We start from the raw sequence: 12875 nt of genomic DNA on the forward strand, positions 1-12875 counted from the left end.
TCTTTTGATATAAATTTGTTTAAAATCCAAACTAAATATTTGTTTTGATTAGAAAAAATAAGTATAATTTTTGTTCTGCAATAATCCTAGCTTAGTATGAATTCGAATAAAAAATTTAACTAATTAACATTAACTACTTGCCTTTACTTAAATAATATTCTTACCATAAACTTTGCGCAAGCACAGCTTTCTTAAGCCAAAAGATATTACTAATTTTATTTTTATTAATTTTTGTTATTTATAAGTTTACTAAAATACATAAATATTTAAATACCTATTTATTAAATTTTATGTATATTTTAAACCAATTAAATTGTTTCAAAATCTTACTTAAATGTTTTTGGTGCTTCTGAATTATAAAAAATTACAACTAAATCAAGTATGTATTTTATGGATTTTAACTTTTAAGAACTGTTAGTCTAGTGTACGTTATTTCCATTATCAATATATATGTTTAGAATTTTTACCTAATTATAAGAAATAATATATAATTAAAAAAAGAAAATAAAAAAAGACATAAAAATTATAAATAATTGATATCCCAACCAGGAAAACAAGACTGAATACATCAAACTCTTTCAATTTTACAACAATGCAAAGTAACTGCAGTTTTTCTGCAGATTCATCAAAAAGTATACCTCTGAAACAATGACTGCATAATTACTTTAAATTTAGTGCAGAATAAACGCGGATTTAAAGTTTCAGTTTTTTCTAAATTTATGATTTTAAAGTGACCTTACTTAAACTGCAGTAATTTTGTAGAAAATAGCTAAAACTTTTTTTGAAATAAATTACTGAGAAATTACTGCAAAATAACTGCAGTGTTTTTATAGTTAAGATTGTACTACGAAAAATCTGCAGTTAACTCTAGAAAAACTGCAAAATTACTTCAGTTCTGTAGAAAAACTGCAGTTTATTTTTTGCTGGGAAGAAAACAAAACTTCCATGTTATCGGAAGTAGAAGGATGGTGCATAAGAAGTTTAAATGAAATTGAAAAGTGGAAAAATTGCATTGAGTATACTCAGAAAATCGAAAAAGAGATGTGGGATTTGGACGAAGTCATCGAAAACACTGTTAATTCTCTAGTAATAAATATCAATTCCAACGACGACGATTCTACAAGTTCTGAGAGTGAATCCTGAGATTAGTTTCATTTCTACTTTTTAATGATATAATTATTCGTTATTATCCATCGTTAATACAGGAATTCTTAAAATTTTATTCTTGTCTGCGTAGTTTAATATCATTATTTTTGCTTTCGGTACAGTTGTTAATTAATTACAGAAATTTAAATGTTACGTAAAATTAAATAATTTTGATACTTCATTCTATTTTCAAAAACCTAGTGAATTCGAGGCTTACAAACTGCTTTTTTTAATAGGTTAAGTGGGTATATTTTTCTTAGCAAAAGATTTTATGAGACATATAAAAAAGTTCAAAATTTCTTTAGTGTAATTATTTTCGTAATATTTCCCTTAGAAAAATAAAGATAACAGTTTGAAAATACAAATAAATGCTCTTCCTTCAAATATATTTTTAAATCAATCGGTGAAACCTAAAACTATTTTAAACATTATTTAAATCTTAATAAATGTTTAAAAAAATTTCTAATTATGAAAATAAAGAGAATTTTTTTAACATATTCTTTCAATTCTATACGACTTTTACGATGGAATTATAAAAGTTATGTTTTTCATAGATATTTATGCAAAATATATTAAAACTAATTTAATCAAAACTTAAAGAAATATAAATATATATTAAAACTATTCTTAAAATAAAATTATGTGTTTACTGAAACACTTAGAAACGTATTTTCATGAAAATATTTTAATTTTGCACTTTCTTATCTAATTTTAAGGTATCAAAAACCAAATATCGTTTTCGTTTTTCTATAAAAGCGAAAGCTCTGTCGATTCAAACGAAATCGCCCATTCAGCGAAAGAACCGTTGAAGTGGCAAACGTTGGCGATCAAACAGCAGCCCTTATATTTACTTCCACTATCAGTTCTCGTTGAACAGACTTAGTTTCACTTTATACTAAGTGGGAATCATATTAGCGATTTACGAAACAAAATACTGCACGGACTGAAGAAGAAGATAGATTCCATATTTCTTTGATTGACGAAGCATGTAAGTTTATATATTTTTAATAATATTTCTTTATTTATTTAACCTCATCTTTAAATTGAGTAATAATTTCTTTCAAATAAGGCAATGGTTTCTGTAGATAAAAAATATTATTATCATAAACATTTTCCAAGTGTGATTTAGCATTGCTTTATTGATCTTTTTCATAAGAACAGCTTTATTAAAACAACATTTATTAAAAACAACATCAAATTGCAATAACTTCCAAACAAATTAGAACTTCAAAGAAAAAGGGGATAAAAGAGAACTAGCGTTAATTTCATAAAAAAAAAAGATTTTTCCGTCAGCACATCAAATTTCATTTCTCTGTTAGCAGTTTGGCAATCGGCAAAATGGTCAAAATTTTATTTTTTACTAGTTAAACAGTTGATAATAATAGAGTTTCATTTTTTTTTTACTCTTTGCTCAGAACGAATAAAAAAAAAACACCTTACATAATTTTTAATCGAATGATTGTATTTTCATGTACTAGAACTCAATCTTAATAGTTCAAAGAGGGGACCTCAAATCTGCTAATTAATTAGTGCAAAGGATATTTTAAGTTATGAAATCAGACACGAAAACGCAATTCTTTGAATAAATATATTTTCTTCAATCGATTTGGTTTTCTGATCACTAAAATATAAGGCACAATCTGGGAAATAGGGTCTCTATTTTTTTGATCAGGAGAGTGGTTCAAAGTTTAGATCCCTTAATGTTAGTTTAAGTTGTTTTTTATTTTATTTAGCCATGTTTTGCGATCTTTTTAAGCGAACTGAAATATTTTACCCCCAATTATAAGATTTGCTTATCCAAAGGTGATTTCATGCAAAAAATAACTTTTAGTAAATATTCATTATTACTTTATTTAATAATAATAATAAATGAATTGTAACGTATACATACATCTCCTTTACATAATTTTAAACAATAATATTTTTTCTGACAAAATGCAAAATTTTGGTCGAATAGTTTCTGAGAAATCAAATTTTAAAAAAGTAGTGTTGAATTGCGTTAGCGATCAGTGGACGGAGCGTCTTAATTTTTATTTTAACTTATTAGAATATTTAATTGCTTTCTTATACACTTTAAACATAGGTTTGTAAAATTCAATGTATATCCAGTCCTATCCTGATTTTTGTGAGGAGTAACTGTTCCCTTAAAATATTAGGTTTGATATCTAAGGATGGTCAAAAAGATATTTTTGAGTGATGGGAGAGAATAAAGAAGAAAAAAAGAGGTAAACAAAAAGACTAAATGAAGATGAAAGTGAAGTTGGTGTGTATAAATAAATTGAAATATTCCTATAAAATATTAAAAGGAAAGAATGAACTTATTCTGTCATAGTATCTTAAATCTTTGAAACTTAATTTATATAAAGTTGTAGAAAAATTATTAGTTACATTTATCTACTGATATTTTAAAATTTCATTAGATAATTCGTTATCTTGTATGCAGTCATTAATCTTTCCCGCTACTGCAAACGAACGGGCGACTGCGTAACAGTCGACTTTGACATATTTGAGGTAAAATTTTTGAAGCATGAAGATTGGTACTCCATATGTGAAAGTATGAACATAAGAACATTTAAAAATAAATATTTTTTATTTCAGTTTTGTAATGATAATCTTTTACATATTTTACTTTTATTTACTTATATTTCATTTAACTATTTTTATTTTTAGGAGAGAAAAACTTTGTGATAACTAATCAGGAAACGAGTTATTGATAAAGACAACCGGAATCATTTGACATAAAAATTTAAAATGGGAAATAAAAATGCACACAGAAATGAAGAAAAAGAAGAAAATATTTTCAATACTTCGGAAGAAAAAAAATTCAAAATTTCTTTGATAGGAGAACCAAGTAAGTTTACATATTTTTAATGCTGTTTCTTTATTTCATCTTAGAATCTTAGTTCGGTCGAATAGTTACTGAGAAATCAAATTTTAAAAATACGACTTTTTTAAAATTTGATTTTTCAGGTATTATTCAACAGATTTCTCTCAAACTTTGTTTTTCCCTTGTGAAATTACATACTTTAAAAGAATGTAAAGAATTGTATACCTTACATTCAAAATTTTTTCGACAATTATTAAATAATAAAAAATAATAAATATTTACTAAAATTTGTTTTTTTTTTTACATGGAATATCTCAGTATAAGTTAATTTTATAACTCTGCATAAAAATTTGACTGTGCGCTTTAAAAGTTCTGGAGCTATGACGAAATATGCAAAGCAAAATTAACATAATGGGGTCCAAACTTAGGATCGCACCCTTGCTCAAACTATGGGGACCATATTTCCCAAATTGCGGCTACCCCTATATTTTAGGAGTCAGAAATCCAAATCCGTCGAGAGAAAAAAGTATGATTATTCAGAGAAAATACATTTTTGTGTCTGATTTCGTAAATTGAAATATCGTCTGCAATTAATTAGTATATCTGTGGTCACTTTCTTGAATCATTAAGTTTGTGTTCCGGAAGAAGATCCGATCATTTAATCAAAAGTTTTTCACGGTGTTTTTTTTTTTTTTTTTTTTTTTTTTTTTTTTTTTTTTTTTTTTTTTTTTTTTTTTTTTTTTTTTTTTTTTTTTTGCTCACTGTGCATTTTTTGGTCAAATTTCGTAGTACATCGTCGACATTAATAAATTAGCAATTACTAGGTAAGGCTTTTGAACCTGTAAGATCGAGTCCTAGTTTGTAAAAATCCGATTATTAGAGAAAAAGTTATTTAAGGTGTTCACACTATTAGTTTATAGTCCCTTTTTTAAGTTTAGTCATATATTCACTTATTAAAAATTAGATATTTTTTAAAACTAAAAATGAGTTTTATAGTTCGTATGTTTTATTTTTCTCTCTTAGATACTAATTTTTATCTAATTATTTTTATATTTCAGTGGTAGGAAAAACAGGTTTGTTGCAAGTATATCGGACTGGAGAGTTAGGAGGTAATTTCATCCCTTTTCTTCGCTTTAAATTTCCACCTCCAATCTATTGAAACTTTTGATGTGGTATAAATAATTTTCTTTAATGTTAGAATTAGTTGTTTTGTGTGTCCAGTTTTTATAAATGTAGATCACAAATCGGGAGTGTAAATCTAAATTTTCTTCAAAGTTCTTTTACTAAAAAAAAAGTTGCTTTTTTTAAAATTTAAATTTAATCAAAAAGTTTCATAATCAGTTGATCATAATTATCTGCTGTCTGTCTGATCATAATTTTCTGCTGTCTGACTCCCGAAAGTGTTCCAAAAGATTTTTTCATGAAGACGTTATATAGAAAAAAGTCAAGCAAGGGCCAAGATTAAAGTATCTATTTGTAAGAATAACAAAAAGATTGCTTTCTATAATGCATCTGTATACATCTTTTTCTTTAATTACGACATTAATTTCGTCCTACTATAAGTTAAAAGAAACATTACTTTGCATGGAACCACACCGCTGACACTACTAGTAATTAAATCCTTTGTTCGAGTATTGTTGCCATTAAAAAATGATGTGGAATTTTAACATTAATTTTATGCTACTATGAATGAAAAGAAAAATTACTTTGCATGAAACCACACTGCTGACACTACTAGTAATTAAATCCTGTGTTCAAGTATTGTTGTCATTACAAAATGATGTGGAATTTTAACATTAATTTCGTGCTACTATAAATGAAAAGAAAAATTACTTTGCATGAAACCACACTGCTGACACTACTAGTAATTAAATCCTGTGTTCGTGTATTGTTGCCATTACAAAATGATGTGAAATTTTAACATTAATTTTGTGCTACTATGATTGAAAAAAAAATTGTTTGCTTGAAACCACACAGTTGACACTACTAGTAATTAAATCCTGTGTTCGTGTATTGTTGCCATCGAATGATGTGAAATTTCAGCAGATGGCAGCTTCTTGTAACTTCTCCATGTTGTTATGATTTGTTGTCATTAAGTTATTTGAACTAACTTTTGTTAAAAAATCTAACTATTAAACTATATAATTATAGATTATTCAATCATATTGGGGTATGATTTCTCACTCTTTAAACACTAATTTTTAATTTATAGCATGCAGTAGGAGAATCTGGATCGATGTCGAAGAATGTAGAATTAAAGTACAGAACTTGAACAAAACATTTCTTATTTATAACGTTGCTGGTTATTTGATGTTTCGATTTCTTGTGCCCGAGTAAGTTCAAGAAAATTATTTTTATAGAAGGTTTTTTGTGCACATTTCTTCTTTGTTGTTAAATAGTTTTTCAATTTAACTGAAAGTTCATTTATTTCCCCCACGAAAAGTTTTGAGCTACTTGTCATTCAAATCAAGTGTAAATATCGCTGTATTTGACGTTGAGACAAACGAGTTAAATTGACACTCATAAATATTGCTTTAAGTCTTAGCATTTTATTCTTATTAATTGAACTTAGTTTGAAACAGTTATTCATAGCATTTTATGCTAAAAATTAAAGAGATAAAAAATTAAAAGAAAATGCGGAGTATATTTAAATATAATATACAGCATGCAAAGAAAAAAAAACTAATCACCCTGAATAACTTTTGATCTAATAATCAGATCTTCTCGTTCTAGGCTCAATCTTAAAAATTCGAGGAGGTGACGAAAGCAGACACAAAACGTACTTTCTCTGATAAACATACTTTTTTTAAAAATGGATTTGCGTTTTGAACCTTTAAAATATAGGAGGTAGCCGCTCTCTTGACCAATCTGCTAAATATGGTCAGGAGAGCGATCCAAAGTTTGAACCCCTAATGTTAATTTTATTTTTTGCGTATTTCGCAATATGTAGACAAATTTTTAAGTGAAATAAAAAATCTTTACATGCAACTATAAAATGTTTTACATCATTTTAAAGTAACTGATTTGGAAAAGTAAAATACGAAATTTAAGCGAAATCGGTTGAATAGTTCCTGAGAAATCAAATTTTAAAAAGTTGTATATTTAAAATTATTTAACTTCGCAATAAACTATGGACACACTTCATAGTAAGTGGTACAGAACTGATGATCTCATGATTCAGGCTTTGGTTAGAGAGGGAAATGGGGGAGAAATTTAAATATTGTTATTTGCACACTTGAGGTATAGTTTCTGTTGACGCCAGAAGCGCCATCTGTGAAAATTTAGTGTATCTTATGAATCCGATGAGCTCGGATGTGTGAAAAGAGCGTTGCTCTAATTAAGTTATGTTAATAAAGTGGTGTTTCATTATTACAGTCCGCTCATGAGATTTTTGAGAACTTTTATTTTTATTATATGGAGAATTTTGTATAATTGAGCTATCGTCGGACCCAGTTTCCATTACCGCTGAATCGAATGAAACTGATCTCGCGATATATCTGATTAATATATCCGAAGTGATGAGGACTTTGCGTACGAAAAGTACGATTTTGACACTGTTTGTGTTTACATGGAAGTCATTATTTCTGATGTATACTTTTTACGCTTTTAGGACAAAACACAAGTCACTGGGGCAATAAGATGAATAGTTCAAACATTGCAATGAGTTTACTGTATAAAAATTATTATTTTCTATTTATTTTTAGTATGAAAAAAACCTCGATAACCTTCTTCATTAGTTATATATATANAGGAGCATCTATTTAAATACCACTTTTAATGAAATGAACGGAATTAAAAGAATATGTAGTAATATTTATTTATCCAAAAAACATATCGATAAACTCTTTCAAAATTTGATAAAAAACAATGGATACCCAACTAGAGTAATAAAATTTTATATAAAATCACTGAATTAATCGTATATTTTTGTGGATATGTTTCATTAACATTTTTTTTGTTAATTTATATAATTTTCCAATGTGCAAATCCATTTCGGGTAAATCCATTGCCAAAATTATTTACTAAATAGTTTCTTTGTCAATTTGTATAATTTTTCCATGTGCAAATCCATTTCGGGCAAATCCGTGGTTAAAATTATTTATTAAAAAATTCCTTTACTAAATAGTTTCCTTTGTTAATCTATACAATTTTTCCATGTGCAAATCAATTTCAGGTAAATCCGTGGGTAAAATTGTTTGCTAAAAATTTCTTTATTAATTTATACAATTTTTCCATGTGCAAATCCATTTCGGGCAAATCCGTGGCCAAAATTATCTACTAAAAATTTTTTCTTTGTTAATTTTTCCATGTGCAAATCCATTTCGGGCAAATCCGTGTTAAAATTATCTATTAAAATTTCTTTTCTTTGATAATTTATATAATTTTTCCATGTGCTTATCCATTTCGTGTAAATCCGTTGGTAAAATTATTTGCAAAACAGACAATTTGTGTTTCTCTTTTCTATTTTATATTTTTTCTTAAATAAACATCTATTTTCTAAAACTATTTATGGCCAATTTTTAAAATTATTCAGTATAATATTAGCTTGCGCACATCCATTTAGGGCCCATCCTTGGTAACTAACAAATCACTTCAGCAGTGCAGTAAGAACGGCACTTTAAAACCCTCTAGTTACACTCAATTTGCGCATTTGTCTTCATATTTTGTAATCTGGCAATCTTTCTGCGAAAACATTTTTAAATCATTCTTGAAAAATTTCCCGTCAATGTAAGATCTGATTTCGCTACTCGCGTTATAGTCCATTTTTTATACTGTTTTTTCTTTTTATTTTATTTTATTCTCTGTTTTTACATGTTATTTTTACTTATTTTTACTTTTTGTGTTCTATTTTATTTGTTGTAATTTTTGTAAAAAGGTTTTTTGAGTGCTCCTCATACTATTGTATTAATATATTTTGCTTTGGCCTTATTGATACAATATCAGAAAGCACTCTGTTTTGCGGATATAATCGTGTGGGCTGATGAAAAGATTATATCTTTTTTTAAGGTTTTTTTAAATAAAATGTCATCCTTTTTTTTTTTTTTTTCAACAGTTTGTTATTTTTTTACTTATTACTCCCCCTACCTTTTTTTTCATATATCCAGAATTTTTTTGTTTTATCTTCATTTTGAACTTTATATATATATATATATATATAGCACAATAAAAACAAAACCAAACTAAAAACGGAAACAAAAAGAAAACGGAAGTAAGGTAATAGTAGATAATATCAAGCGCTAAAGCTGCTTTAAATATGATCACTATAACATAGCACAAAAAAACAAAGAGAAAAACGAAAATAATTAATAATATAAGCTAAAAAATTGAGAAAATATGGGTACGCGTAAGTTCATTTAATTCGCTCCTCACTATGTGGATTTCTTTTCGTGTACTGATCTCTAATCTCTTTACATTTTATTTTCAGTTTTTTGCTTGATATATTTCTTTGCTTTTCCGTACATATTTTTTACTTAATGTGTTCCAATTTCGTTTAAAATTTTTTGAGTGCTCCTCACACTGTTGTATTGATATATTTTGCTTTGGCTATATTAATACAATATTAGAAAGCACTCCTTTTGCGGATATAATCGTGTGAGCTGATGAAGAGATTATATCTTTTCTTAGTTTTGTTTTCCAAATTTTAATTATTTTTTTTTTAAGGTATTAAAAATTATGTTCTTTTAAATTCTTTTAAAAAATTATTGCTAATAATTTTTTTCTCTTGTCATTATTTTGTATTTTTTCCCATATTTTCTCAATTTTTTAGCTTATATTATGAGTTCTATATACTTGCAGCTTATGCGCAGTTAATAAAACTTATTAATTATTTTCGTTTTTCTCTTTGTTTTTTTGTGCTATATATATATATACTCGCACGTTCACAAATGCAATATTTTTACTTCATATTAAGGTACGTTAAAGGGTCAGACGGTGTTCTTTTGCTGTATAATGTTGCAGATGTGTTATCATTTGTGGAGCTCTCCAAATGGATTGAAAATGTGAGAGAGCGGAATCCACATGTCATTATATTTATAAGTAAGTTTTAATTCTCTACTTTAGTTTTTGAAATTGATCTAAATACTCTAAAGCAACAAATTGATAAAGAAATTGATTCCTTATGATAAATTTAAAATTTAAATTAATTTTATAGGCAAGATATTTTCTGAATTAATTCTTTTCTCATAACTCACTAATCCTATAATAGATTTTTTCTCTCTTTTATATGAGTTAAATGCCATTCTTTCTACGCCGTATTTCAAATTCTATGCAGATGTACTCTTTTAGTGATGATTCAAATCCCGAAGATAGAAATGCTGATCTTGATAACAATTTTTCATACTTTCATGAAACTCTTTTCACATTAAATATTGATTTACTGCATTTTATAAGACCGACTTAATGACTATATTTTTCCAATAACAGAAAAATTCTAGGGTGGGCATTAAATACCAAATAACTTAGCATCATTAAAGCTAAGTACTACTTCTCAAGAGAGCGTACTTTCGCCTGCCCAAGTATTTAAACTTTCTAGAAAATTGATAAAATGTTGAATCTTAAAACCGGTACCTTGAATCGCAAACGGGAAATCTTGGTAAAAAGGATTCAATTTTCCGTTCAAGTTAAACCATTGTTCTGTGCATAAAATAAAAAAAGGACCATCCTAAATAATTTTTGATCTAATGATCGGATCTTCAAGTTTTAGAGCTCAATCTTGATGAACTCAAATATGCTAATTAATCAGTGCAGACAATTTCTTAGGTTACGAAATTAATCACAAGAACTATATCTTGGTAAACGAAACCTTTTGTCGACGGAATTGGGCTTTAGACCGCCAAAATATAGCAGTAATCAAGGAAATATGTTTCCCCTAGTTTGATCAGGAGAGCGATCCAAAGTTTGGATCCCTTAATGTTTATTCCAAGAAAATACGTTTTTGTGTCCGATTTCCCAAATTAAAATATCGTATGCACTAATTAATGAGCATAGAGCCGTGGTGGCTCATTGGATAAAACGTTCGCCTCCCAATGAATGTGGTGAACCGGGTGCGATTCTCTGCAATGGCTGGTTGGTTCCCACACCTGTCTTGCACCGACCACAATTGTGGCATAAAATATCCTCAGTAGTAGACGGATTCATGGGTTAGAGTTCCCTTGCCATCAGGCTAATCGTAGGAGGTTCTCGTGGTTTTCCTCTCCATGTTACGCAACTGCGGGTTAGCTCCATCAAAAAGGCCACCACAAAGGTAAATTTCTCCTAATATATGATCCAAGAGTTCCTTTGTCTTCTGGATTGTGTTTAAAATTACGAGGATACGGAGTTGAACATTGGTAGTCGTAAACTGAAAATTCGGTCGGCTGTTCAACAAAGGCTATGAAATAAATAAAAAAAAAATATTAGCATGTTTGAGGTTACCCTCTCGAGTCATTAAGATTTAGACCTCAAACTTATGAATCTGATCATTAGATCAGAAGTTATTCAGGGTGATCTGCATTAACTTTTGTGAGCTGTACGACTTAAGATGAATAAGGAGGGGATACTTTCACCGAATTATATTTCTTAAAATACTGAATAATATTACTGAACGATAAAATTTCAAACAGTGTTTCAATGCAATCATTGGTGGAGCAATGTTCAGATATAACTTGTGTAGAGAAATAGCAGCATATTTCTCATAAAATTACGCAATGTTCAAATATTCGATCTATGTATTGAGAAGGGTGATAAAATATTCCTATGAAATCTTTCGAAAATTTGAAATCGCAAGCCCGTTGGGATGTTCAAAATTGCAAATAAAAACGAATAGATTTTTAATCTGAAGGGAACGAAAGGTGGAGCCACGTTTAAGAATGGTTTTCATGGATGGTTAAGAATGGTTCAATTAACTTTTATAATAATTAATCAAGTAATTTTTTGGTAGTTAGCAGATTTACGGTATCTTTTTTAGTTGCTTCCATTGAGTCGAAATAGCCTACTGACTGAGGTATTGGGTATAACGCGTTTTTCTCCCTTTTTTTCGCATTCTCTCCATTCTTTCGCATTTTTCTCTCCTTGATGCTTTTTATCAACCATCTGATATTGTCGATTGAAATTTGGAATACTCTATTTATTTTTTGCGTTCAATAAATACACGTAATCCTTTTATTAAATTAAACAAAGTTTTGTAACGATCATTTATTACGTTTTACTTCTGAGCAAAAATTATGTAGTTATCTCATATTTTTGGTGGAGTTGTAACATTTCTTCATTGTTGACAGTTGGAGTTCAATGTGATCTCTTAAATGAAAAAGAAGTATCACGCGAGACTGGTAAAAAATTTGCACGAAGTAAAAATCTGGAGTTTTTTGAATGCAACATCAGGACTGGTGAAAATGTTAACAAAGTAAGATGTTCTCACAAATTTGACCTTTGCCGCATGACTACGATCCTTTTTTATTAATGGAAATTTTCTTTAGCTTAATTAACTCTTCCCACGGTTATAGGATAGTAGGATAAGTAATACTTTTGAAAACGTTAAAACATTTCTATATGATCCTTTACGAATGTTTTTTTATTTTTATTTTTTTATTTTGTACCCACAATATTGGGCTCTACGTTTAAGAATTTTCTTCTGAGGCCTGCTTCAAGATTTAGTTATGTGCTATACTTCATTTTTTTTCTTCTTAATATTACCAAAATACGCATTGTGTTCAATATGTTGTACAGTTTACATGTTGTGTTGCTATTTGGTTATAATTAACGTTAAAATTGTTTCGTAAAAACCCACCCTGATTGAAAATCTGATGTATTAATTGCAATTATTTTTAAATGTTTATCTGGAAGGGGAAATAGGGTTCAAACAATTTTAGAAGTTTTGTTTAAAACAACATTTTTAACAATTTTAATTTCTTATATATTAGTTTAT

At 28.0% G+C, this 12875-nt stretch overlaps 1 protein-coding gene across 1 annotated transcript in view; it reads left to right on the plus strand.

The window, feature by feature from the left end:
* The first annotated feature begins 1759 nt into the window (after positions 1–1759).
* The window catches only part of LOC107441228 (ras-related protein rab-6.2), a 19391-nt gene continuing 8275 nt past the window's right edge, over positions 1760–12875 (plus strand). The window contains exons 1-5 of the mRNA XM_071188155.1: positions 1760–2134; positions 3817–3997; positions 5032–5082; positions 6186–6306; positions 9885–10009. Coding sequence (XP_071044256.1) covers positions 3898–3997; positions 5032–5082; positions 6186–6306; positions 9885–10009 — 397 coding nt within the window. The 5' untranslated portion in view covers positions 1760–2134; positions 3817–3897. The remainder of the gene's footprint in view (positions 2135–3816; positions 3998–5031; positions 5083–6185; positions 6307–9884; positions 10010–12875) is intronic.

This window comes from Parasteatoda tepidariorum, chromosome 2 (genome assembly GCF_043381705.1).
Source record: "Parasteatoda tepidariorum isolate YZ-2023 chromosome 2, CAS_Ptep_4.0, whole genome shotgun sequence".
Classification (NCBI taxonomy): domain Eukaryota; kingdom Metazoa; phylum Arthropoda; class Arachnida; order Araneae; family Theridiidae; genus Parasteatoda; species Parasteatoda tepidariorum.